The sequence below is a fragment of the Onychostoma macrolepis genome, chromosome 09, assembly GCF_012432095.1.
Source record: "Onychostoma macrolepis isolate SWU-2019 chromosome 09, ASM1243209v1, whole genome shotgun sequence".
NCBI classification, from domain to species: Eukaryota; Metazoa; Chordata; class Actinopteri; order Cypriniformes; family Cyprinidae; genus Onychostoma; species Onychostoma macrolepis.
The window spans coordinates 26,878,261-26,905,943 of NC_081163.1; the positions used below are offsets into that span (position 1 = coordinate 26,878,261).

General features: G+C 35.8%; 1 protein-coding gene across 1 annotated transcript; it reads left to right on the forward strand.

Annotated features, from left to right (window-relative positions):
• The first annotated feature begins 16,518 nt into the window (after window positions 1–16,518).
• hnrnpa3 (heterogeneous nuclear ribonucleoprotein A3) lies at window positions 16,519–27,549 on the forward strand. Its single transcript, XM_058786466.1, has 11 exons — window positions 16,519–16,609; window positions 17,768–17,890; window positions 20,136–20,282; window positions 20,885–21,095; window positions 21,511–21,600; window positions 21,750–21,827; window positions 21,955–22,008; window positions 22,118–22,249; window positions 23,509–23,649; window positions 23,731–23,801; window positions 23,885–27,549. The coding sequence occupies exons 1-10, from the start codon at window positions 16,604–16,606 to the stop codon at window positions 23,781–23,783; spliced, it is 1,035 nt and encodes a 344-aa protein (XP_058642449.1). The 5' UTR covers window positions 16,519–16,603; the 3' UTR covers window positions 23,784–23,801; window positions 23,885–27,549.
• Window positions 27,550–27,683: the final 134 nt, after the last annotated feature.

Sequence of the window (27,683 nt, forward strand, 5' to 3'; positions counted from 1 at the left end):
ATAGGTCTATGCTTCTGCAAGGAAGTGTATCAATTTAGTGGTATATTTAAATTTTACCAAATTTTCCTAATTTTATCAAACTGTTTAAAAGTGAGTATAAACCAACTAACACCAAAGAACTCATAAAATCGATTGTCAATACTTACTGGATTATCTACAAGGTTGGGCAGTAACTAGTGTTGTGGCAATTTGTCAATAAAATTTCAACAAAGACATGAGGCAAAAAGTATTTTGAAGATTTATTTTCTTGCAAGAGAATAGATTGGCTGCACAGAGTATGACAAAGAGAGATATGTTGACTCAAATCTGGATGCTTCCAATCATGCTGCATATTCACAAATGTGTCCATTTAATGTATCTACAGTAACTATGTCCCCTAGATGCATACCTAAGTATTTAATGCAAATTATCCTCTAAGAAGCTAGGTCCAAAATAACTTTTCACACTTGTCTTGCACACACTCACACATCAATTAGATGTCCTGTTATCTCTCAGCTCATGGAAAACTCAAGCAGGTTAATCAAGCATTTAGAAAGGCCAAGAACACTCTTTGGTAGAGCAAATAAAGCTAATAATAATAATTAATATAAAAAATTAAATTTCCTCCACACTAGTTACAGTAATAACATAACTTTTCGCAGTAACTAGTAGAGTTACTAATTACTTATAAGATTTCAGTAATAATATTACAGTTACTGTTGCTTAGTTACTTTCGATGCCTCAACCCCTACTGATTTAAAGTCCAACAATCCAATAATTCCTAGATTTATTTTCATAATTTTCACAACTTGCACAGGCACATGAAGTCACCGGTGCAGCAGGCATATGGAATATGAAAAAGCTTACATTCATCGGATGAAAATATTGCCATTGCATTGATTTTGTCAGGAGAAAAGATGATCTTTAAGTTGTGGCATTATTTTACTCTGGCAGTACATGGCTTGCCCACCCATATCCCTCTGATCCCGATATAAATTGTATAGAAACTTTTTTTAGAGAATGAAACATTTTCTTATGAACTATATGATTTCTTTTGATAAAATACATCATGATAAAATACAATTAGCTTCAAGCGAAACATGACAATTAATGAGATTAATACAACACTTTTACTTAAACGTCACTATAAATCACCACTGAGTGTTTGCAATAACTTCTGACTGCAATCCAGTGTGGATGTTGGTCAAATGATGAGGCAGAAATATATTGTTAGTAGCATTTTAGAAAAATTTGGTAAAATATGTGATCTTTTTTAATTGTTTAGAGAAACAGCCCTTTAAAATGCTATGGAGAAAGTTGAGCAGTATCTAAAAAAGGCAAATAAACTAAAAAGACTGATGAAAAGAAGAGAAAACAGTCTTGAACCAGCACTGACATATATTAAAATCTCTAATCTCTATAATTAGAATACTCATGACCACCATTTCTAAAATTTATGACATTTTATTGTAGGCTTATTTATTGTGTAAAATTAAGTCTAACTTGTTGTAGAATTTATATTAAATAATCTGTTAAGGAAATAGATTTGTCCCTATAGATTATATTACAACTGGCATGTTGTAGCTATTGGTTCTAAATGTGCAGGCGGTTGTTTCTTCATAGCAAATGTTATATTGATTAATTAAAAAAAGTCTTCATTGCCTAAATTAATTTTTTGAATTATCATTTACTTAAAAATTTTAAGGCAACAGGTTTCCTCAATTTTTTTAAGTTAAGTCAACTTATCACTTTTTACAGTGTAATGATTAATAGGCTAGTCTTATTATAACAAATGCTACAGTTAAAAACTATGCTACATGGCCTTCAGATATTCCAAAAAAATGGCATAGATTAAATCATTAGGAGCCGGATGAACTGTTAAGGAGTAAGAAATAAACAATATCAATATAAGAAAATGTTAAGTTAGATTGACTTCCCATGGTATGTTGAATTAGAACATTCTGTCAAACTATAGCCTATAAGTGCCTTAATAATATAAAATGCATTATATGTATATATATATATATATATATATATATATATATATATATATATATATATATCCTAAGTAAACAAGTAATTGTTAACTATGATGTTACTTTATTGCAGTTATGTTATCAACCAACTTTGCATAGATGATAGCACAAAAGACCATTTCACAAAAATAAATATATAAGCAAACAAACAAATAAATAAACCTTATGAGTGAGCATGACCCGGGACTCCATAAAAACAGTCCACACTTCAACCCCCCAATGTTCAAACCAAAACTACACCCCTGGATATAACACATGTTTTGAGTAACTAGCCCAACACTGATTATTTAATACTGTAATTATGTTGTTTTCCCACGAAAATGATCAAATTTTTCTGAAGGATGGTGTTATAGAGTGCTGTTGTATTTTTGTAAGCCAAAATCTGGAAACGAATGAGCATTTTAGCATTTCCAAGTTCCATTGTCCTGAAGTCAATAGGTTTTTTAAATAGGCTTTTTGGTTAAATGCCTGAAATAAGATCTGTTGTTAGCTCAAGTGCAATATATTTTAACATTTTATTCTACAACATAAAATACATCAGTAATACCCCCGTGTTTTTTTTTAAAGCTTTCACTTGTCTTGAAAAAGGCGCCTGTTAAACAAGTGGTTAAATGGGACTACAGAGGTTGTCGAGGACATTAAACATCTTTACACTGATCAGATAAATGCATCTACTCACTAGTCGCTTTCACAGCCTCGTTGAGTTTATAATCACATTTGCAAAGCTTTTAACTAAAACTTTCAGGCAAAATGTTTTTAAATAAAGGCTGAAATAGTTGGTGGAAGTTTAATGGTGGTGACGTTTAAGTCATGTGACTATGGTGTAGTTTGTTTATAGTAGAATTGGGGCTCTTGGATTTAGGACTCGGACTGCATTTATGAATTATTCAATGAACTCAGGTGGACTCGTATTCAAACTTGACACAGACTCAGACATTTTGGAGTTTTTCAGATGTACAGACGAATGCAAGTCGTGAACCATGAAAGATAAAAAGTAAGTAAAAACAATATTAAGATAAAAAGACCTTAATATTATGTTTAGCCTTTTACTCCTGTGATTGTATTTAGACTTCAAAGTTCATGAAAGTTATATAAATTTGTAAAGATTATCATGCATAAGAATCATAAACTGTTTTTGGTCACAAAGCTTATTTTATGCAATAATCCAAAAGCCAGTTGAAGAATCCTGTCAGCTTTTTGTCTACAAAAATACATAAACGCTGCATCACACATTTAAGGAACTGGCTTTAGTTAAAGGATTTTCACAAAATAGTAACAGGATAGAAAGAGATACTGAGGAAAACTGAGAAGTGAGGTTGTATGGAAACACGTATATGGAGATTATGGGTCATGTTTTATGCAAATTGCTAACTGCAGGTTAGTGGTCTCCGATTTACATGAATTCAAATTTATTAATATTAGAATAGAGTTAGGAACAAAAAACATGTTTATTTATTGAAATCCAATTAGAGAGGTGAAGAAGAAACACCTGTAATATTTCTTAATAAATGAGTAGTTTTCATTCTAGAAGCTAGTGTGCCAGGAGACATGGCAAAAATGAAAAAAATTCAAACCAAAGTAATAAAATTACTTAAAATCCCCCATATTTGCTTAACTTTGATAAAGACAACAACCTAATATGATTTAAAGATTGAGTGTTTAATATTTTATCCAATATATTAAAGCATACGATGGGGACATAAAAAGTGTTTTGCATAAAATGAATGACCCATAACGCCCTGGAGATTAACACACACAACCCTGCTCACTTATCACAATCAGAGATGATTTTACTTGACAATGACTTCCTAAATGAATAGCCAAGCAAAGTAATTACATCTGAGAGCAGGGATGCAGGAAGCACGATAGAAGGGTGCGTGTGCGGACTGGGGGCGAGGAAACGCGATTGAGGCTCCCTGCAGTCGACAGAGCTTTATTACAGCGCAGTATTGATGTCCCCTTCACAAACATCAATAGTGCCGCTCCATCTCCACACGCCGCTATCTTCAGCGACAAACTGTGTGGTCTGCCTTTAAAAAGGACGGCCCTCTAGCTATGACTGAATTATCATTTTTAGACATTTCTGTTTGTGCAACATTTTCTTTTACAGTTATTAATCATGTCTTCGTCAGTCTGCGAGAAGCCTGTAGCATTTATTAGTCCCAGAGCTTTGTTGTGCGTCTCTGTGTTCACGGCCCGTGGAGCAAGCTCATTATCTGCCACAGTCACTGAGAAGGCTTCAAGGCGTCAATACACTCCAACACCGCAATAGAGTATATAAAAAACAATTTGGTTTATATTCAGAATTATGTCAGTCCCCTTGACAGTGAATCTAAGGCTATACTGTTTCATAATGAAAGCTCTGGAAGGGTCTTGAGATTTGAATGCTTTATGTTCACACAACGTACTTCACACACATTTATAGACTGATCAACCATCTGACTGATTTGTTTAGATTTGAGTGGAAAATTATATCAGCACACAAAGGAATAATTTGCTTCACAGACTTAGAAAGCCAAACGGGATCGTTTTTACAGTATGTCAAGAATAACATTAGCCGTTTTCCAAAAGCTGAGCTGCCTACAGTATTTTAGACATCGTAGATGCACTGGCTTTTCCAAATGGTAAAAGTAACATTAAGACAGTAATTCATCACTTTTTTTTTACTCAAATACTCCCCACTGTCCAACACAATATTTGAAGGCCTTCTTATATAGTATTATCACCATAATATACATATTATTATACAGTAATCACATATATATATCTAATTATATTTTATGTAGTATGTATAAATTAGGTCACACTTTAGTTTGGGGACCAATTCTCACTATTAACTAACTAGGCCCCTGCTTGAGAACCACTGCTTTAAGACGCCTCATTTTGGCCAAATTCTAAAGTAGCATTGCATAGATCCTTCATGGAAAGTCAATCCAAAGGGGCATGTGAATTTTTCATCCATGAGAAAAATGTAGACTAAATCTAGTTACTTTTCATAAACTGTAGTGTTCATACAAAGCCAATAAAAATGAGTGTTTGCGCATAATTTGTGTGTGCTATCTATTTTTATACTCAATGGTGTAACAAAATGTTTGCTTAGCAACATGCTAATGTTAAACTCTGTTGGAATCAACTGTAAGCCAAGTCTCTTTTGTCTCCTTTCAGTTATGAAGTGCCCTTAAAAGGCAGCTGCCTATGCAGGCAGTTGACAGCAAGGTTTTGGAACTGAACTAGTAAGTAAGCAGTCCAGTATTTAGTCAATGGTCTGTTCGTTCATGCTAAACACTATCCACACTGCTATAAACACCGACAGCTGAAAGATTCGTGTGGAGCTCATCGTTGTGGGCTTTTGGCCTGAGAAGCACCATGCAGAGCTGTTTACGAGATTCTGGGACCAAGAACATGCTTCTGCTGTTTGAATTTCCATAAACTCTCCAAGCTATTCAGATGTGTGATTTAATACCCACTGTTTAGCCAGATGGCACTGGACATATTTCAATGCATAATTCACATTTTATTTGTATCAATAGAAAATGTAGGCTAATATAAATTTGGTAGCTGCCAAGCAGTTGCTGTTTTCAACAGATTACATGACAGGCTTCTCTTGCTGTGCTATATTTTCATTTCATGACATGGCAAAAATAAACAAACATCGATTAATATTATTTCTTATAGCCAATTTGAGGAAATATAGGAAAGTCTGGCTAGTTATCACTCTGGTAAGTTGCTACAATCTATTTTTGTGATTGAATGAATTTGTAATTTAATCTCCAATTCTAAATTTCCAATATATTCATATTTTGTAATAGCTGTTGGGTAAGTGAACACAATGACATGTTCAGAAAAGAGTCTACTATGATGAAGGAACACACACACACACATGCATACCTGTACAGCTGGGTATATTTACAAACTGTTGTCCATTACTGATTTGGTAATGTATTCTGACTACTTTCTAGATTATCAAACTTGGTTTTAAATTTACCATTAAATGTATATTGACATAAAACAACAAAGAGAAACAAAATATTTTCTTTCTTTTTTTTGATACCAACATCATAAAATGCGTTAAACATTACATTAGTGAGTTGATAAAAAGCGAATAATTAATTAAATTAGGAAAATGTAAAATAAAAATCATTTAAACATTTGAACACTAAATATATAAATATTTTATTTGTTTACCTGCATGTCAGAGTGACCATTAAACTGTAAACATGTGAATGTGATGTTAAATTATTTACAATATTAACTTCCTCAGAGATATTTCAAGTAAATATTTTATTTAAGGGGTTTGGCTGCCAAAAACGTTTATGAACAAACATTAATAAACATGAAAATAGTAATGACATTACACACAAGTCTTCCAGGTTTTAAATGTTTAGAAAAAAATAATAATAATAATAAAGAATAATAAATTTTATGAGCATTTTAAAATGTAATATGCCTACTCTAATTACAAGTACTTCATTTTGGAATTTGATTATGTAATCCAGATTATATGTAATCAGTTAGCACTATAGGCCTAGGGGGGTAAATTAGGCTAAATTTGATTAAAATATAACTACTTTTTTGAATTTAGTCGTTTTTAGTATATCTAGTAATTTAATAGTTTGATTATTGGCTTAAATACGTGACTATAAAGAAATTAAATTTAAAAATTACAATTTTAAAAATAAACCTAGCCTGAAATATTCAAGTGTGGCAACAAGCCTTCTCCCCTCCACATCCCAATAGGCTATTTATTTCAAAAAGCATAGCCATATAAATTGTAAGAATTCAAATATAAATGTGTGCCAGGCATGGAAAAAGCCCAATGCAAAGCCTCCGAGATCCGTCTGAATAACAGCCCCGATTCTATTTTTGTTGGGTGTGATTTACGTCCAGTTTCCTCCATGCGCTGTCTGAGGAAACAGATGCGCGGGATTGTGCCTTTCCTCAATTCCTGGGAGAGGGATTCTGGCCCAGACCGACTCAAGCTCTCGTGAGAGAGGGTGGTAAACGCTACTTATATTGACTCTTTGGTTCCCTGTCTGCAATTTCCTTCTGGTTTCCACTTGCGTATGTCCGCGTGGGCCGGGCCTTTATGTCGCTCGGGCTTCCCCCGTTCAGCGCGGATCCTCGCGGTCATTTCCCAGGGCAAGGTCAACACTCAGCCCCAGCCCTGATCGCTGTAGGGCCCCGCGACTTCAGCTCCGCCGCTGGACACGGCGGCCCTTTGATCAGGGGGATGGAGGTCTGTCGGCTCAAGCGCATTGCGATCTGCTCTGAACGCTTATCAGTCACTGTGCTAATGAGCTGAGCGGAGACGTCTTGAGATTGTGTGGTGCAGCTCAGAGGCTGCAAACAAGTTTAACTGTAGGCTAATTTAAAACATTGTTGAAAGACGGCAGATTTGGGGTCGTTTACAGAACACATCAGTTCATTCAACACAGAAATAAATTAATTTACATTTTTTAATCACACTAAAGAATAAAAAAAAATACAATTTAAATGTTTAAATTCTTACACAACGAGGATAACAATTATATATCGCACACATGGTAAGCAACAGTTTTGTTTGTTTGTTTGTTTGTTTGTTTGTTTGTTTGTTTGTTTGTCAGTCACCCACGCTACACAATTCCGTTTTATTAAAGACTATGACATCTTGAGAGGTTTTAAATCAGATAGTGGGATAAAAGTAAAGTTGGAATTGATTATCTGCTATGAAAAGGAAATTGAATGAATACACGACGTCAATAAAAAAAAAGAAGAGAAAAAGAAAAAATAGATTTACTGGCAGCTGATGCATTGTTGTGTCATAAATAAATGGTCAATGATTCTTCATGATGTGTGGAGCTTTTCGTGGATAAGAGCGCCATCTACGGGATGTTTTAAAAATGCAACAATGAGGATGCACAAACATTCGATGTTAGGTAAATCACTGTGGCTGTTAACAATAATCCTAGACTCGACTAGACATTTTTTTTTTTTTTTTGCCGTTTTTCCTCGTGTGGAAATCCTTTGCTTTGCGATAAATGCATGCTTCCTTTAGCAATGATTTATTTTTAAAAATGTGAAAAATCATTTGTTATTGTAACACAAGCCATCAGACAATTCGTTAAATAAGAGACGTAGGCCTATTTACCTCTTTTATAATTTATTTAACCTAGAAACCTACACAGGTCTCTGAGATACAAACATTCTAGTGTATGAATTCCAAATCACATGTTGCTGAAATTATGTCATTATTATACAATTGTTCAAAAAAAAAAAAAAAGCATATAGCCTACAGAGATGCTTCTAAAAATATGGCAGGGGTTCATTTAATTATTTAATTTCTTGGGTATGAACATTTATGCAGCTTTCATCCTCAGACAGCACTAATATAATAATGGCTGCTGACTGTGCACAGGTCTTCAGAACTGCTTCCTAAAGGATATGTTTGTGAACTTTGTAATGGAGGAATATAACTTAATAACATACTTTTTTGGATTACATTGGTTGCACATAATGTTCAAGAACAAATGCATATTTCTATGTGTAGAATTTCTGACTGCTGGGTTGCATGTACTGAGTACTGTAATCTTGAATTACTTGAGCTCGACCTACAGCTCCACCTACTGGTCATAATGAGTATACATTTAGTGGACTGAATGTGTAAACGGAGAAATGTGACCTTTCCTCTACCTTTTTTGCACTATAAGATTCTCTTTATTTGCACATGGCTGCACACATTGGCTAATATTTTTAAAAAGTAAAATATTTTAAAATGTAATTTATTCTACATTTATGCTACAAATATGGGTGAACTAAAGGTATTACATGCTGGTGTTTTGCTGAAAAACAAGTTTTTATTATTTTATATTAGTGCTTTTCATGCAAGGATATACTGGAGAATAAAAGAGAATAACTAATAGATTTGCTGAAGATCAGCATTTTTTTTTTTTTTTTTACACAGAGCACATCATTTTCTCTAAAAGTGGTTGTGATGTTACCAAAGAAAAAAAAATGTTCATTAATGTGCTATGAAAAGATCAACAGCGTTCAGTCCAGCAGCAGACCGTTGCTGACAGACGCATCCTCCTCCAGGGAGATTTATTTTGAAGACTTGCTGACCGCAGCTGCTGTCACACAGAGCCAGTCTTACATAATTCATTTATTTTTAAGAGGATATAAAACTTTGGTTAATTATTGCCTTAAGTGCTGTCTTAAAACCCAGAGAAGATCACGCACTCTGTCTGTCTGAGCTGTGAGTGACGTCATGGGACTTCAGGTCAAACCTGTGATAAGCCTCTTGGTTTATATATTTAGCATTTTTTAAATTCTTTTTTGCTAGTTTAAATGACCGCCCATGAGTTCAAATTTTAAAAATACAACACCTGCAGGATGTAGTTTTATGGTGATTATTTCAGCATAAATGTTATGAAAAGCAAATCATTTACACTGAACCGCTGCAACTGTAAAATGACTTTTTAAAGCCCCTCACTCGGTTTTACAGGGGTCCTCATTCAGGCAATTATTTCATGAGTTAGAAAACATTCAGTCAGCAGCTCAGGGCCTTTGGGACCTGAAGCATGTGATGAGGTTATGAAGCAATCAGCCTTATGATTGTGTGTGTGGGAGCCCTGGTTTATTGAGAAGGTGTGTGTGTGTGTGTGTGTGTGTGTGTGCACGTGTGGGATTTGATACATCCATTGTCAGGCGCCTGTCGACTCTAAACTTTAACAGAAAGGTGTATGATCAACAGCTGAGCAGCGGATCTGACAAAGTGTCTCAGCAAGTCGACACGCTCAAGACATCAATCATACTACATCTGTACAGCTCAGATACTGAACAACACACACCTGCCCTATAAATGTGCCCAATGACCAGCCCACAGACCAGCGCTGCATTGTGTGTGGGGAGATCTCAAAGACCCAATGGATCAATGTCACAACATACTCAGGAGTAAATGGAGTAAAAATTGTCATCCCTCCTGACAAAAACCGCAAAAAGACTCAGAGAGTCACGTAAAATCAAATAAAGGTCCATTTTGGCAGTATGTTTTTTTTCTGGAGATGCAAAGCTCTTGATGTTTCATTAGAGGCTCTTCAGATCAATGTATTAAGTTCTTTAAAGAAAAAAAAACTCTTAAAAGGTTATTCTGTTCAAATGTTACACCTTTGTAAATTATGTACTCCTAAAAGGAGCATTATTACCTCAAAGGTAAATGTTAGTTATTAAAGTATTAGTACTTAACAGTATTATACCCTTTTTCTGTTTGTAAACATTGTGACGTTTTTCTGTGGGCGGAGCTTAGCTGGAGGCAGAAAGATTCGCCGGACTGCTTCACTAACGCTAGCTATGAAGTTTGTTAGCTTGTTTTTTGTTTTTGTTTTTTAACAATAATTGGAGAAATTCCTTACAATAATAAATTACCTACATATGTAAGGTCACTCGCTGTCCAGGACCGCGATCGTTATTTGAAAAGGTTAACTTTAACGGGCGAAACCAGATTGTCCGACCCGCTCACACTTTTACTCAAAGGATGGACGATCAGACAGAATTACCTCCGGTTGAGTGACTCACATCTAACATCTAGTCATGAAGATGTATATGCTTCAATTTCAATAGGCAACTATTTTTACAGTTACATTATTATTCCAGCCACAATTAATCACAACAATGTATATACAATTACAAATGATTACATAAATCGTCAGTTTGTTGTTTTACACACATGCACACAGACATTATTTCATACACGACATAGTGGTGAGATGCATAAGAAATCTTTAGACGCGTCCATAACAACAAAAAACAATACTTTATATGTATAAAATATACTATTTTTTGACCAGTTTCTGTCCAGTCCGCTCGTTTTATCGCGTTTAACCACAGCTGTCGTCGGTTTTTGTCTGGCAGAGGCAGCAGGTATGCATTAAAATTTCAAATTGAAGCCTCTACTACATCGATTCTGGCACCCAACATCACAACAAGATGATATTTTAAACTCCTTGTGTAGCCGAATCTGTTCTGGTTTGAATTGGCCGCCTGCAGTTTTCGCTTTTTTTTTTTTTTCTTTTTTTTTTTTAATTAATGCTTGAACAGACAGTACAAGAAGAACATAGCCAAGGGATCACATACAAATTGACAGCTTTTGTATCTGTATTTCTGAGAGTGTGGCGTCAGACCACAAAACCGTTTTCATTCTAATTGAAACTTTTACTTTTTAAGAGGAATCTCAAACCACATGGAGCACCTGATAGGTAAGAAGATGCATTCAAGCATGTCATAATTGCTACATGACAACCTGGGAAACATCAATGTTTTTCTGTGGTAACATAACGCACAAAGAATGTGTGTAATTTGAGTAAACAATAGACAAAACCAGCAATACAAAACCACAAAGGACAAGAATGCTTTTGAATCGCTTTTGAAGACTGAATATCATAATTATGGTAATTCGACCTGATCTCACAGGAAAACATAACTATATTGCGGTTGGGACTTCATACGAAATCATACAAAAGAGTTAGCATGAAGGTTAACCCCTAAACATAACAATCACTGGAGTGCAATCAGATAAGACTTTATTTTATCCCCAAGGGGAAATTTAGATGTTCCAGCTGCATGGATAAGACAGATCAGTTATTCATACAAATTTTTCACCAATTCACCAAAACACCATTTTTTCAGAATTGCCATGAGACTGTCTTAGTAATTCCAACATAACCTGAACACATCCATCATTAGCACTGAATATTAGCATATATGTGCAGAATACTAATGCTTGATATTTAAAAAGTAATAATAATAATAATACATTTTAAATTGCATAGACCATAATCAGGTTAGACGCCATATTGAATTTCACATGGATGAAAGCAAAGCAGTGCAGGAAAGACTTGCAGTCTTTGTAATGGCACGTACAGGTACTAGATCATATAATTTTCACAACTCACAACTTTCAAAACTGTTTTATGGAGTTTTTGTCCAACTTTTTTCTTTTTTTTTTCTTTTCAGAAAGACATTTTGTCAGTGGAACAATCAGTACAATCCATTGAACGCACTTTATACTTCTGTCCCTCACAGCCTTGTTTTCATTCCTGTTAAAAATTAAATTGGCATCCCCTGACTAAGGGCCATATGTAACAATAATGTTTCAAACAATAGTGTACTACACTACTGTCAGATGATCTCATCACACTGTATGTTCAACTCAAGGACAACTATTATTTTGACGTTTTCATCCAATTTTGTGTATATATTTTCTCTAAATTCAGTTAAGAGTCAAAAATGGGAAAAGATGTTAAAAATACTGGTTGATTAAGTGTTACTTCCAAAATGGAAAGTCAAGTTGCATACCTTGCAAATGTAGTGTGGCATATGGGTATTCCATGTATACAAAAATGTATACTATGGAATACAAAAATGTAAAAATAATAAGAGTAGACCTAGTGATTCCATTCCAAACATAACGAAATGGCTGCTGCCTTTTGATAATGTGTGTGTGTGTGTGTGTGTGTGTGTGGATACAGCTTTTTAAAAAGGTGTTATTCAACCCTTGAGGACTGGAGACCTAACCGTGCATCAGCTGAGCTCAGACACATTGCATTTCTCTCGGCTTGAATGACACAGTTTTACAGCATTGAATGTGCTGTTTACAATCAGAATAAATCAGATTATCGCACACAGACATTAGATACAACGATCCAAGAGGCTCATTAAAGGTCACAGTGTTCAGCAGAACATAATGTCACCCTGTCCAAAAGCTTTTAGCTGTTTAATTAAGAAACAAATGAGCTGGAACTAACATGCATTTACCAGTCCAGCATTAGCGTCACTGTTGTGAAGAGAGATAAAGAGAGAGAAACCCTTTGTTTCGTCTCCTCTTTTAACTATAACCAAATATGAAATGCTTCTCTAATAAATCTGAAGCAGACATCTGCCAATAAATAAAAGTGCTCTAATATTGGAAGTGAGAGTGGCTGTTTTATTATGGTACTATTTCATCTGTCACATTGAGGTAATGATGATACACATTATAACCATCTCATAAAACTCCTATAAATCAGCATAGGCCCTGCATTCACGCTTCTGCCAGATAGCTTTTTACCAAGGCCATTTACGTCGATTTATTCAACTATTAAAAGTAGGATGCTGCTTACATGTTAATTTTATTTAATGACTTCTGTCATATTCATAGATCTCCTACTCCAGGCTGCATTTTCAACAAACACGCCAGAGTGTTTTGGTTTTGAAGTGCATTAATGGCCAGCAGGTGGCGCAGCCTACTCTATTTCCGTGGCCTTTTCATAATAACTCGTGCGTAAAACCAGTCTGACTGCATCGTTTTCCATCTACCGAGAGCACAGATCAGCTTTATGAATAAGTCTCTACACGACAGGCGCAAACTGGTTCTTTGATTGTGGATGATATGTCATGCAAACATGATAATGGTTAACTGCATATGAATAGGCCCTCACTTTCTCATTCCTAATTATAGCATCAGATTATGTAGCATTTCATGATATCAAGTGGCATTTGTATTGAAGAAAGACATCAGGCAAACCTTCCAGAAGATGAGGTTTGTTAGTTTTAAAATGATAAAACAATGAATATAGCTAATGTTCAAAATGAACATTCACAAATAAGTTGTGTTTGTTAAACATTTTGGATCATTTTCAGTTAAAGTGACAAACTGCATCTAACTCTGAGGGAAACCCTTAACATAAAATCACCTTAAGACCAGTGTGAAATAATGAGTGGCCTATATGGTCTATATAGGCCAATAGGGGGTTCTTTGGGGGGTTGTTTACAGTAATTTGTAATGGCTATGAATCACAGTGTTGATACACAAACAAACACTGCACTGTTTACACTCATCACAGCTGCAGTGTCTTGTTTAAGTTGCATCACCTCAATTATAGTGCAGTTAAATTATCATCAACAAGATAAGGCAAACAGAAGTCAAGATGGTTCAGTACACTGTCAGAGATGTTTAATAATTTTATGTTATACTACCAGCTCAGATTCTTACATTATAGCCTACTGAAGCATTTTTACAGGCAGGAAATTCACATGGGTATAACATGCTCACATTCCAAGCAGTGCTCCAAAAATGTTCACCATCCAGCCTTTCCAGAAAAAGATGACTAGGATCACATACAAACTTTAACCAAAAAAAGTTTTAATTTTCCAATCGACCTGAATGCCTCCATTGGATTGATGGGTGAGTGAGTGAGTGAATGAATGAATGAATGAATAATAAATAAATGTTTAGATACATGTTCCTAGTTCAGATTTAGGCTATTTAATTTTGGCAGTTTATTGAAATTTATTTCAGGTACAAGTTTCAAGCAATGAACAAATTTGTAAAAATTTCAAGAGAATACACACAAGTACTGTGTGGATGAGAAGGATCTACTTAAAAGCTCTGAAAAATTGATTTGCTAGGCTATTTCAGGTCTGTTGAACCACCATCCATTGGCCTGAGCCAGACACAGAGACAACAAGCACAGCTGATCCAAATGCAAGTGGCTGATATCTTAAAAAACAAAAAAAAAAAAAAAAACAGTTTGCCAGATCACTTGACCCTAATAATATATAGGTATCCACTTTATATTAAATTATATAAGTGTATTCATAAGCGCCAAACCTACATATATATATATATATATATATATATGTATATATATATGAGTTTATTTGTAAGAACAGTTAGCTGTTTTTTTGTTTTGTTTTTTCATATACATATGAAGAGTATACTTCATATTCAAATATATGTATGTGTGTGTGTATATATATGTGTGTGTATATATATATATATATATATATATACATATATATACAGGTGCTGGTCATATAATTAGAATATCATCAAAAAGTTTATTTATTTCACCAATTCCATTCAAAAAGTGAAACTTGTATATTATATTCATTCATTACACACAGACTGATATATTTAAAATGTTTATTTCTTTTAATTTTGATGATTAGAGCTTAGAGCTCATGAAAGTCAAAAATCAGTATCTCAAAATATTAGAATATGACTTAAGACCAATACAAAGAAAGGATTTTTAGAAATCTTGGCCAACTGAAAAGTATGAAAATGAAAAGTATGAGCATGTACAGCACTCAATACTTAGTTGGGGCTCCTTTTGCCTGAATTACTGCAGCAATGCGGCGTGGCATGGAGTCGATCAGTCTGTGGCACTGTTCAGGTGTTATGAGAGCCCAGGTTGCTCTGATAGTGGCCTTCAGCTCATCTGCATTGTTGGGTCTGGTGTCTCTCATCTTCCTCTTGACAATACCCCATATATTCTCTATGGGGTTCAGGTCAGGCGAGTTTGCTGGCCAATCAAGCACAGTAACACTATGGTCATTGAACCAGCTTTTGGTATCTTTGGCAGTGTGGGCAGGTGCCAAGTCCTGCTGGAAAATGAAATCAGCATCTCCATAAAGCTTGTCAACAGAAGGAAGCATGAAGTGCTCTAAAATTTCCTGGTAGATGGCTGCGTTGACTGTGGACTTCAGAAAACACAGTGGACCAACACCAGCAGATGACATGGCAGCCCAAATCATCACTGACTGTGGAAACTTTACACTGGACTTCAAGCAACATGGATTCTGTGCCTCTCCACTCTTCCTTCAGACTCTGGGACCTTGATTTCCAAATGAAATGTAAAATTTACTTTCATCTGAAAAGAGGACTTTGGACCACTGAGCAACAGTCCAGTTCTTTTTCTCCACAGCCCAGGTAAGATGCTTCTGACGTTGTATCTGGTTCAGAAGTGGCTTGGTAGCCCTTTTCCTGAAGACGTCTGAGCGTGGTGACTCTTGATGCACTGACTCCAGCTTCAGTTCTCTCCTTGTGAAGCTCTCACAAGTGTTTGAATCGGCTTTGCTTGACAGTATTCTCAAGCTTGCGGTCATCCCTGTTGCTTGTGCACCTTTTCCTACCCAAATGCTTCCTTCCAGTCAACTTTGCATTTAATATGCTTTGATACAGCACTCTGTAAACAGCCACATCTTTCAGTAATGACCTTCTGTGACTTACCCTCTTTGTGGAGGGTGTCAATGTTCGTCTTCTGGATCATTGCCAAGTCAGCAGTCTTCCCCATTATTGTGGTTTCAAAGAACAAGAGATACCCAGAATTTATACTGTAGGGATGGTCATTTATTCAAACTCAAATGTAAATATTCTAATATTTTGAGATACTGATTTTTGACTTTAATGAGCTGTAAGCTCTAATCATCAAAATTAAAAGAAATAAACATTTGAAATATATCAGTCTGTGTAATGAATGAATATAATATACAAGTTTCACTTTTTGAATGGAATTAGTGAAATAAATCAACTTTTTGATGATATTCTAATTATATGACCAGCACCTGTGTGTATATATATATATATATATATATGTGTGTGTGTGTGTGTGTGTGTGTGTATATGTGTATGTATATATATATATATATATATATATATATATATTATTCATTTTTATTTATTTTGTTATATCAAGTGAACTATATATGAACTATATCCGGAAGTGTCCTGCAGCGCCTCTAATGGCTGGAGTGTGACATCACACGTGCAGACCAAGGGGCGCAAAAACTGCAGCATGGAGGTACTGCTTATCAATATTTCTGATATTATACGGAGTTTGCGTAACAGTTTGTGTTAACGGTATCCACAGTAATAGATATCTTATGTCAGGGTATTACACTGGCTTTGTGTTAAGAGTGCTGCATTCTGCTGTCATGATAAACTGAGTGTCTGTAACCGAGTAACGTTACAGAGCAGATACTGTATGCATGCTGTTCAGGCGGATATATTAAAATTTTCAAATGAAACGAGTCCCTAGGTCTTACATTTAACGTTATTCTCTTGCACACCTTGTGTGCCAAGAATGAACGCGTCGCAGTTTCTGAACGAGCTGCTATGTTTTGGTTAACTTAGATATGGGCTTGTTGTTGACCAGCCATAACAAAATATTAAGCCTATCTTTTGTAAACATGTCAGTATAAAATACAAATACGGGGATTTAATGTTTTACTTGTAATATGAACACTAATAATATGGGGGAAACACTGAAAAGAAATCTAAAATGGCGCATGGAATATTCTAGACGCTTATCAGCAGCCGCCGGTTGTCTCCAGTCGTCTCCTCGTGAATTTAGTTTTTGTTTTGGAGAATCGCGGGTGTAGTCGTTGGAAATTCCTGGACAGATACCCACTTTATTCCTTTAGATGTCATTCGATATTAGAAACCTACGACCACCGGCTAAAATACCGATCTTACTATGGCATTGGTTTAGCTCATGAATATTAAAATAGGCTATGCTGACGTTGCGCCATAGTGTTTCTGGAACATCCAATCACGTACCCTAATTAATATTCATAAGCCTAGCCTTAAAGTTAGCCAGCTGACTAGCGCCCAACTTTTAGCATCAGTCTTTCAGCCAATCAGGAGGGATTGGTGAGCTAACGTCACTGAGTCTAATGAATAATATATATTATCCACCGAATTTGGCAAAAGCATGGCCGGATGTCATCCATCAATCTGGAGAAACACCCACACAGAGAAAACAAACCAGCTCTGCGGTTTGAAAGCTGTAATCAATGAACCTGTCATTATCAGCTTTATACAATTCATTTAATAGCTTTAGAGTGTTATAACACAGAAGGCATGTCCTAAGGGGTCAGTTTTATCATTCTAATGACGCATATTTCTAAAGAGTCAAAAGTTCAAGTCTGATTATTAATTGTGTGTTTTATGTGAACAGGGTCGTGACAGTAAGGAGCCGGAGCAGCTCAGGAAGCTGTTTATTGGTGGACTCAGCTTTGAGACCACAGAGGACAGTTTGCGAGCTCACTTTGAGCAATGGGGCAAACTCACTGACTGTGTGGTGAGAGACCATCAGATCTCAATCAGGATTTGATTTATAGTTAATTGTAATTGTTTTGCAATGTGTCTGCATCAGGAACAGACAGCTAGAAGCCACCTTTAATATTAATAATAATAAATGTCAATAATATTCAAAAAGTACCAGGGTATTCTGTGAAGCATCTTGGAGTGCCATAAAAATGTATGCATATCTAATGCTATTGCCACAGTATTGAGAAGGAATAATTAACAACGAACCACTGAATTATGGAAAATCAGTTCAATCACAGCCATGCTGATATTTAATATTGTGGCCACATACAACCCTCTTGCTCCTGTGATATTGCTTAAAGAAAATAATTCACCCAAAAAATTTAAATTTGCTGATAATGTACTCACCCTGAAGGCATCCAAGATGTAGATGAGTTTGTTTCTTCATGTGAACATATTTGGAGAAATTTAGCTTTAGCCTACATCATTTGCTCACTCAGTGGCGGTTTTAGGCATGGGCGAATAAATCGCGCTATTCGCGCGTAGTTGGACGCTTGAACATTTTGAGTTTACTCTCTTCATTCGTGTGTGAAATTCGCTTCACAACAGACGCAAATTCGCGTCAAGGAGGGGCTTCTGCCAGGCGGCTACACTGGTCCAATCACAAATAACTTTTTTTTTTTTTTTTAATAACTATTTTTACTATACTATTGTGAGTTTATTTGCAATAGGATGTAATTAGAATGAATGTACAAATGTTTGCCATAAGTAGCCTATTCTAGTCTTAACATAGAAATATCATTTTTATGTAACAAATAGGCTATAAATTATGATTTACTATGTTGTGCACAAAGTAACACACCAAGCAAGATCCTTTTTATTCCTGTTTCTATAAAAGTACGAAGATATATCGTACAGCTCCGGGTATCCACATACAGCGACGATGATTTTGATCCACTTAGTGGGATAAAGTCAGTCACACCTTGACTTTCTTCCAAATAACGCACATTTCATTCATAATATTAAAACACAGGCCTATAATTTGCACGTTTTTGTTTTTTTCTGAATTGTGTGAAATGGCTAATAAAAATAGGTAATAGAAAACGATTATGTGGAGGTGAATTGGTTTAGTCTTGACTTCTGGTCGTGAGTGACAGTGTTGGGGGATGGGAAATCTGTTGATTGTCGAGTGCCAAATAAACACAGCGATGGAGAAAAAAAGGTCAAAGCCTGATTGTGAAACATTCTGATTGTACATATTTTTGCCACTTTTATGTATATAGAGTATATTTATTTAAGTTCTGATAACTTATACTGTTTTGTGCAGAATTGTGTTTTTCAAATGTTCTGTTGAATGATTTGTGCAATTGAGAAATATAAGCTTGTCTAACACTTAAATTGTTATAGTAAAACATGGCTGTTTGTGCAAAATTTTGTGTGGTTTTTTTTTTTTCTCGGATGGGTGGGGGGGCGCCTAGAGAGTAATTCAGTGTAGAACCACCACTGTGCTCACTAATGTATTCTCTGCAGTGAATGGGTACCGTCAGAATGAGAGTCCAAACAGTCCATTTATTAACATCTTGTGAAACGAAAAGCTGCGTGTTTTTGAGAAACAAATCTACCATTAAGACGTTTTTAACTTCAAACCATCACTTCTGGCCAAAATATGAGTTCGTAATCCATAATAACGCTTACTCCAGTGAAAAAGTCCATCCCCTGTTGTCCTCTCACATCAAAATCCACTATCATATTTGTTTAGAATTGATATCACTTGTAAACAGTGTTTGATCTGTGCATATTTCTCTCCTGATTTATCTGTAAACAAGGTTTAAGTTAAAAACACCTTGATGGATTTGTTTCTTACAAACACACAGCTTTTCACTTCACAAGATGTTAATTGGATGGACTGGAGTGGTGTGGATTATTGTGATGTTTTTATCAGCTCTTTGGACTCTCATTCTGACGGCACCCATTCACTGCAGAGGATCTATTGGTGAGCAAGTGATGTAATGCTACATTTCTACAAATCTGTTCCCATGAAGAAACAATACAAACTTATCTACATCTTGGATAGGCTGAGGGAATTTTCATAAAATTTCTTTTTGGGTGAACTATTCCTTTAAATAAGTAACACCTAAGAACATCTGTAGGTCAGCCAATCAGGATTAATCAGACAAACAGTCAGTAAGAGCTGTTAATGCATATAGATATAATAATAAAAGCAATAAAAAAAAAAACTGTTGATGATAATACTATCAATGATTATCTTTCCTCAGGTAATGAGAGATCCAGCTAACAAGCGCTCACGAGGTTTCGGCTTTGTGACATATTCCTGTGTAGCAGAGGTTGATGCTGCTATGGCAGCGCGGCCACACAAAGTGGACGGTCGAGTCGTTGAGCCCAAACGGGCCGTTTCCCGAGAGGTGCAGTAACATACATTTAAACCAGACAGCTCCACAATGGGTAGTTGACATATACTGTGTAGTGACTGAAGTTTCCTGGACTGTGACGTGCTTTATGGAAAATGCTTTGTAATAGCATTTTTGTAATTCTTTTATCATTATTACATGTGCAGTTTTTATGCATATATTAATTGTGAAAATAATTGTACTAATTTCAGATACCACACTCCAGGATGGCTTAAGCAAATTAAAAAGAAAAAAAGTAAATAAAATTGAAAAATGTGGCTGGGTTTTTTTTTTTTTTTTTGAAAATTCAGAGGAAAAAATTCTGAATATTCTGAGACAAAAAATCTGAATTGCAGGATATAAACTTGCCATTCTGTGGGGGGGAAAAATGTCTGATATAAATTGTGTGCAAGAAACTCACAATTCTGAGAAAGTTTATGTTGTGCAATGTTAACTCATTTCTCAGAATTGTGAGTTAACATCTAAAAAAGATAAGAAAATATTTGATTCAATGGCTTCCATACAAACCTTTTCTTAATTTACTCTTAAAATGAAGGTACATTTAATCAAGATGAAAAATTAAATTAAAATGAAATGAATTTTCTTTGATTATGCAGGACTCTAATAAACCTGGAGCCCATCTGACAGTGAAAAAGATCTTTGTGGGTGGAATCAAGGAGGACACAGAGGAGTATCATATCAGAGAGTACTTTGAGCGCTATGGGAAGATTGAGACTATCGATATAATGGAGGAGCGTTCAACTGGGAAAAAGAGAGGATTCTGCTTCGTCACCTTTGATGATCATGATACTGTGGATAAAATTGTTGGTGAGCTTATATGGAAACCATTCACTTTTAGCTGCTAGCCAGACACTGACTGACTACAGCAGAATCGTTTTTTATGGGTAAATGACGTGTCCTCATCTAGGCGATTCTTTTATAGTTATTATGAATGCAGCTTTTATGAACTTGTTCAATAAAAAAAATATTAAAATGCTTGCAAGATACTGTTTAAGTGATTGCAAAAAATTATTCAAATTAAATCCCAATGAAAGATTAAAATAAACAAGTTACCTTATAAATTGATAATTTTCACATAAAATCATGATACTGATATGTAAAAGTTCATGGACACGGTATGTATCATCTAACCTGATTATGATAGAACAGCAAGAAATACTAGTTTACACAGGTTTTATTCAGTAGCTGAGGAAACAGATTTCTGTTTTTCCTTTTTCATCAGCACAAAAATATCACACAATCAACTCACATAACTGTGAAGTAAGAAAAGCACTACCAAAACAGGAGATGCAAGCTGTTTCTAATCAGAGATGTAAGTAACATGTTTCATATCTAACTGCCTTTCTGATTCTCATTTTAAAATTTTTATAATTAGGTTGTTACTGTAATATTCAAGTTGTTGTAGGTAATAATATATGACATGTTGCTTTTGGATAATCGTGTGCTTTATTTGATTGTCAGACCGTGGTGGAGGTGGAGGTGGAGGCAATTTCATGGGCAGAGGAGGAGGAAACTTTGGAGGTGGCGACTTTGGCCGAGGTAAGATGATATGCGATCCTGTATATCTGATCCTGTTTGTGTCGATTACATCTACAGTTTGTACAGCAGCACCTCAGGTGTGAATAATGCTGTGGTAAAAACACTGTGAATGTTGTATCTTTCACAGGAGGGCATGGAGGAGGCCGGGGTGGCTATGGGGGAGATGGATACAATGGATTTGGTGGGGACAATATATGTATTTTTCCTGTCATGAAGTCAATCATTTCATGAAGCTCAGACTGAAATTATCAGTGCTGAAGTACATGTTTATGATGTGTGTCTGGCATTAGGTGGTAACTATGGTGGGGGTCCTGGCTTTGGAGGTGGTCGTGAAGGATATGGTGGAAGTCCTGGATATGGTAACCAAGGCGGAGGAGGCTTTGGAGGATATGACAACTACAATGATGGAGGAAATTTTGGAGGTACAATTTAATTTAAGTGAAGCCAAATACTTGACAGGTGGTTGGAGGGGTGGGGTTTAAAAGAAGAGGTCTCAGTGATGTCATCCAAAAAGGAAATCGTTTCAGACGCAGAGCAAGTTTTTAGTAAAGATGATGAAAGAAAACTTTATTTGTAGCAACATGGGCCAGTGAATCATTAAATTGAATCTTTACTTTATGTTGATTAAATTGAAAAAATAAATAAATAAATGTTTAACGTTTTTGAAAGAACTCTCTTATGCTCACCAAGGGTGCAATTAATGAATCATAAATTTACATTTACATTTATGCATTTAGCAGACGCTTTTATCCAAAGCGACTTACATTGCATTCAAGTTACAGTTTTTACATTTTATCAGCTCTTGCTTTCCCTGGGAGTCGAACCCATGATCTTGGCGTTGCTAGCGCCATGCTCTACTATTTGAGCTACAGGAAAGCCCTGCAGTGAAAGTTCTGAAATATTATTGTAACTTAAAATAACTGTATTCTAATTGAATATATTTTAAAATGTAATTTATTTCTGTGATGCAAAGCTGAGTTTTCAGCATCATTACTGCAGTCTTCAGTGTCACATGATGCTTCAGAAATCATTCTAATATAATGATTTGTTGATTCGCCAGTTTCTTATCGATTTTTAAAACAGTTCAGTTGCTTAATATTTTTGTGGAATCTGTGATACATTTATTTTCATAATTTTTTTGATGAATAGGAAGTTCAAAAGAACAGAAATTATTTGAAATAGAAATCTAAACAATGTAAAAGTCTTTAGGGTCACTTTTGATCAATTTTGATTTCTCTAAAAATAGAATATTTATATAATATAACAATAAACAAAAAATTAAAGGATTAGTTCACCCAAAAATGAAAATAAGTCAATTTTTTACTCACCCTCAAAGTATCCTAGATGTATATGACTTTCTTCTTTCTACTTTCTTGCTCTTCCAAGTGATAGAATGGGAGTAGGCGGCTGGGTTTTTTTTTCAACAGTCCAAAAGTAGTCAAATAAAGTGCATCCATCCATAATAAACAGTTCCTGACTTCTTTTAGACGGTTGAAACACCCGCCCATGCCATTATAAAGCTTGGAAGAGCAAGGACAGTTTTTAATATAACTCCGATTGGATTCATGTGAAAGAAGAAAGTCATATACACCTAGGATGCTTTGAGAGTGAGTAAAACATGGGCTAATTTTCATTTTTGGCGGAACTAACCCTTTAACCCAAATTTGTACCTGCATCGCAGGTAACTTTGGCGGTGGTGGTGGTGGATGCGGCAGCGGAGGTGGAAATTACAACAATTTTGGGAATTATGCAGGACAACAGTCCAACTACGGCCCCATGAAGGGAAACAACTTTGGAGGAAGAAACTCAGGACCTTACGGAGGTACAGAAAATCCAGTATACTGCATCAAACGTGAAACCACTGCGTGTGAGCCTGATCATGTGTTATGATTGTTATATTTAGGTGGATATGGCTCTGGCGGCGGTGGCGGTGGCTATGGGTCCAGAAGATATTAACAGATCTGTTTGTCTGTGGTAAGTTCAGCACCGCCTCAAGAGACTCCACAGACATTTAACACGGGATGACTTGTGATGTTTACCCTGTGTCTGTTCAACAGGCCTCAGATCCAGAGTTAGATGAGAGGAGTGGGAAGGAAAGGAAAGATTACTGAGAAAGTGTGCGAGGGGCCAAGATCTGCCAGTTATAGGTCTTGCTAACGTTAGTGTAGTCAGACGCTCCACAACTTGTGTGTGCTAGTGGATGTACATTCCTTCACCTGCTTGACTTTTCTGTGCTTTTCACCTATCCTCAACCCCTTGTGAGCATTTTTGAGAGTGCCACCAAACACTGTAGTCAGAACAGTCCTAAATATTATTTGGTGTGAGTAAACAATATGTTGTGGCCTTAAGTATATTATTTGGAGAAAACAGGACTTGTGTTTATTTCTTTGATTTGAAGACAGTGATGTCACGTGTATTTTTATATATTGTGAGTATGCAGTACATGTGTTGTTCATGAAGCTCTGAATGGTAAACAGAGTAGATTTTGTCAGATCTGAGGGCATGTAACATGTTAAACCTGTAAAGAGAGAAGTCTAGATTGTTGAACTATTTTTGACAAATGAAAAAAGAAACCAGCTGAAATAAAGTTGTGTAGTAACTTGCCTAATGAAGTTTAGTGCGTCATTGAGTCTGAAGTGGCAAGTGCCGCTGTCCTGAGCGCGTGTTGTTGTGAATGAGAGTAGAAAGGCCTCCAAGCCCAGACAGATGAACAGTTATGGGCTCTCAGACTGGCAGGTCGATCCCAGCCTCGACTGGACCAGGCAGCCAGTGTGTCTCCAGAAAGCTAGCATCTGTTTCGGTGAGACTAGCTGTACCCGAAGGAAGGAAGGCTAGCGGAAAGCCCATGAGTATGAGGGTTTGAGACAGACAGAAGAAGAGGAAGAAAGAGTCATAGGAGCAGGTAAGAGTAACTCTTCTGCTTAATTTACAGATGGGAAAAGCAGCGCCTGATCTACAGTAAGTGGCTGAAAGTCTTTTATGACACGTTTTCAGCGATGGTTCTGGGTAAGATTAATGTGTGCAAAATATATGTGGATTTGTTAAAGATATCCTCCTGCAGAGATTGAGAAACTGCATTCAACTCAATTATTACACATTGTGTGTGGCATAATCTCACTAAAACTGACATTTCACCTTTCAAAAAAATTGGAAATGCTTATATTTATATAAATTGTTTTACACATATTTGTATATATTTAGTCATTTTTATTTATATAATTATTTATTTATTTGTGGTGCAACAGAATTATGATGATAATTAGGCACAATTCCCCCAATTCTCATTACCATAATTAAAAAGTCTAATTCTCATTACTGTGATGTGGGTAAAGAATTATATTTGAAATTAGTAAATTGTTTAGGCATCATATTGTTCTGCTTTTATGCTGATTGTAATTGCATTACGATTTTAAAAATATTTTGAATTGAAATTGTACGTAACACGGTTTTGAGGCATGGTCACATTAGCGAAACTTAAATTATGGTCACAATTTCCTTTTTTGGGGGGCAAATTTTACCTGGCAAAATCCAGTAATTTTAATAGAAATTCACTCGATCTGGAATTTGGCATGAGGGCGAAAGATTTTCCCACACAGATTTCGCAAAGGGTTCAGGTTGGTCAAGTGGATTTGGTGCTGTGCCCAAACGGAAATCTGCTTGGTTTGAATGTGACTAATGTGTGAGCTGTGCTTCATACATCTCTAGACTAATGACAATAGACAAAAGACCTTTTTTCCTGCGAAATTTTGCTACTATGAACACACCTCTAGGTGAAATTCCACAAGCAAAGAAAGTTCATTGTCAATAGTGTAGCGGTGAATGAGACAGCACTTTCCAATCCAAGCAGCCTTATATTGGTCCACGCAGAGAATTTGCGTGTCAAAAGTATAACAAAATCAAATCCACTTGGGGAACACGTGAAATTTCCAATCAGGCAGATTCCTGTTGAGATGACTGAATTTTGTTGTACAAATGTAAATGTGTCAGAAGTAGGCTACTGATAATTTAATGAATCATTATTGAGAATATTGTGAATTACAAAACTAAGTGAAAAGTCTGGGCATATTATGGTAATACGAATTTAGATTTAAGAACTCATTTAAAGAATTTAGTGCCAGATTAGTGCAAACCGTCATTTGGCATTGAAATAGAGTCTGAAATTTTCACGTATTCCTCATCCTTTCCTATCAAAATGCATTCTACGAATACGAAAACGCAGAAAATCGAACCTGATCCGAATTTTTTTTATGACGGACGAAACGAAAGTTTCGGAGGCAGTGTGTAAACGTGATTGACACGATGTGAGGTCGTATTTATTTTTTAACGCGCAAAAATTTCAGACTCGGTGTGCAATGGCCTGTAGGCCTACTAAATTTGCCTATTTTTTTTTTTTTGTCATTAAAAGCATTGATTCTGGATGTTCATAACATGACAGGTTCTGACTAGGTATACTCTTTAGTATACATTTTTTGTGGGAGGATGTTCATTCAGGGTAAATCCATGTATATTTACACATATTGTATAGTCATAAAGCATCACTCATAATGTCAGAATGAATAAGTGTGATAGCATTGCCAAATGTTGATTTTGTTTAATAAAAACATTTGAAACCCCCAAGAATGTTTAATTTACTGTGTTTGAGTTGTTTCTGTGTGAGTGCAGGGCCTTTTCTTCTCACGCAATGCTTATCTTACTCCAAAACCTGTCATGGGGACTTTGTTCCCTTGACACTGAATCAAGGTCACGAGCATTGGTAAATGTTTAAGATAATGTTGTCCTAGATAAGTCACATGCTTTCACTCTGACGACCGACTTAAAACTGAAGAAATTAAACATTTAGTCTACAACCCTAACATTTACTGTAACATTGCTCATTTATATAACTGGGCTCTAGGTTGAGTCTGTCGACAGAAGAGAATGCATGGCAGTTTAATGCTGATATAAGACTGAACAAACGAAGCTTTCATTGAGCCACTTTCACCTGATTTTTATCATACATTAAGCTTCATATAGTGAAAAGATCCTACATTGTGACGTGTAAGTGCAGGTCTGTCAACAGGTTGGCCCTGTTGGTGTAGCGTAACTTGCTGACAACGGAGAGCTACTGTAGTGTGCAAAGGAGAAGGTTTGGTGTGTTCAAAGGTGGTGTGTGTGGGTGAAAGTGGCTGGCAGTGCAAACAACTCTCTTTACTGGTGTACTTTGTCCAGCGGGGCTTTAATGAAGGCATGTCTAACATTGGCCCGCAGCCAAACAATTCAGCTCCGTTGCATAACACCGGGAGACGGGCTGGTCGCTTGAAGAAGATTCAGTTGAAACCTGTTTAGAAAAGGCCTTTCACCCTCAAAGGCTTATGATTTGGTAAATCTCATGAATTGGGGTAGGTTTTGTGAGTATGTAATGATGGTGGATAGCCAAAATAGAAAATCTGTTTCCAAGAAAACTAACAATTTGAGCCCAAAACCTCAAATAACGAACAACTTTTTCCCAATGATTATGATGTCATGGCATATAATATACAGTGGCCTCAATAAGATTTTGGACTCTTAAGCTACACTTTAACTAGATTAGTCACTGCATTAGAAAAAAATAGACCAAGTGGTATCTGCAAATAAATACTGCTTTTTTCACTTTTTGGCCTCACATTTCTTCATTATTTTTGCTCAGTGTCTTCATTTTGAGCAGTATAATTACTGTTGTAAAATATAGGCCACTTCTTTTTATATTTTGTATGTAGTGATTGTTTACCAAAGTTGATTTTGATGCTACTTCTTTATTCATTCTTGTCAATATCCACTTCCTGGATATCCACTTTTGCTGACCCACTCCATCAACAAACCAACTCCCACTTAAGACTG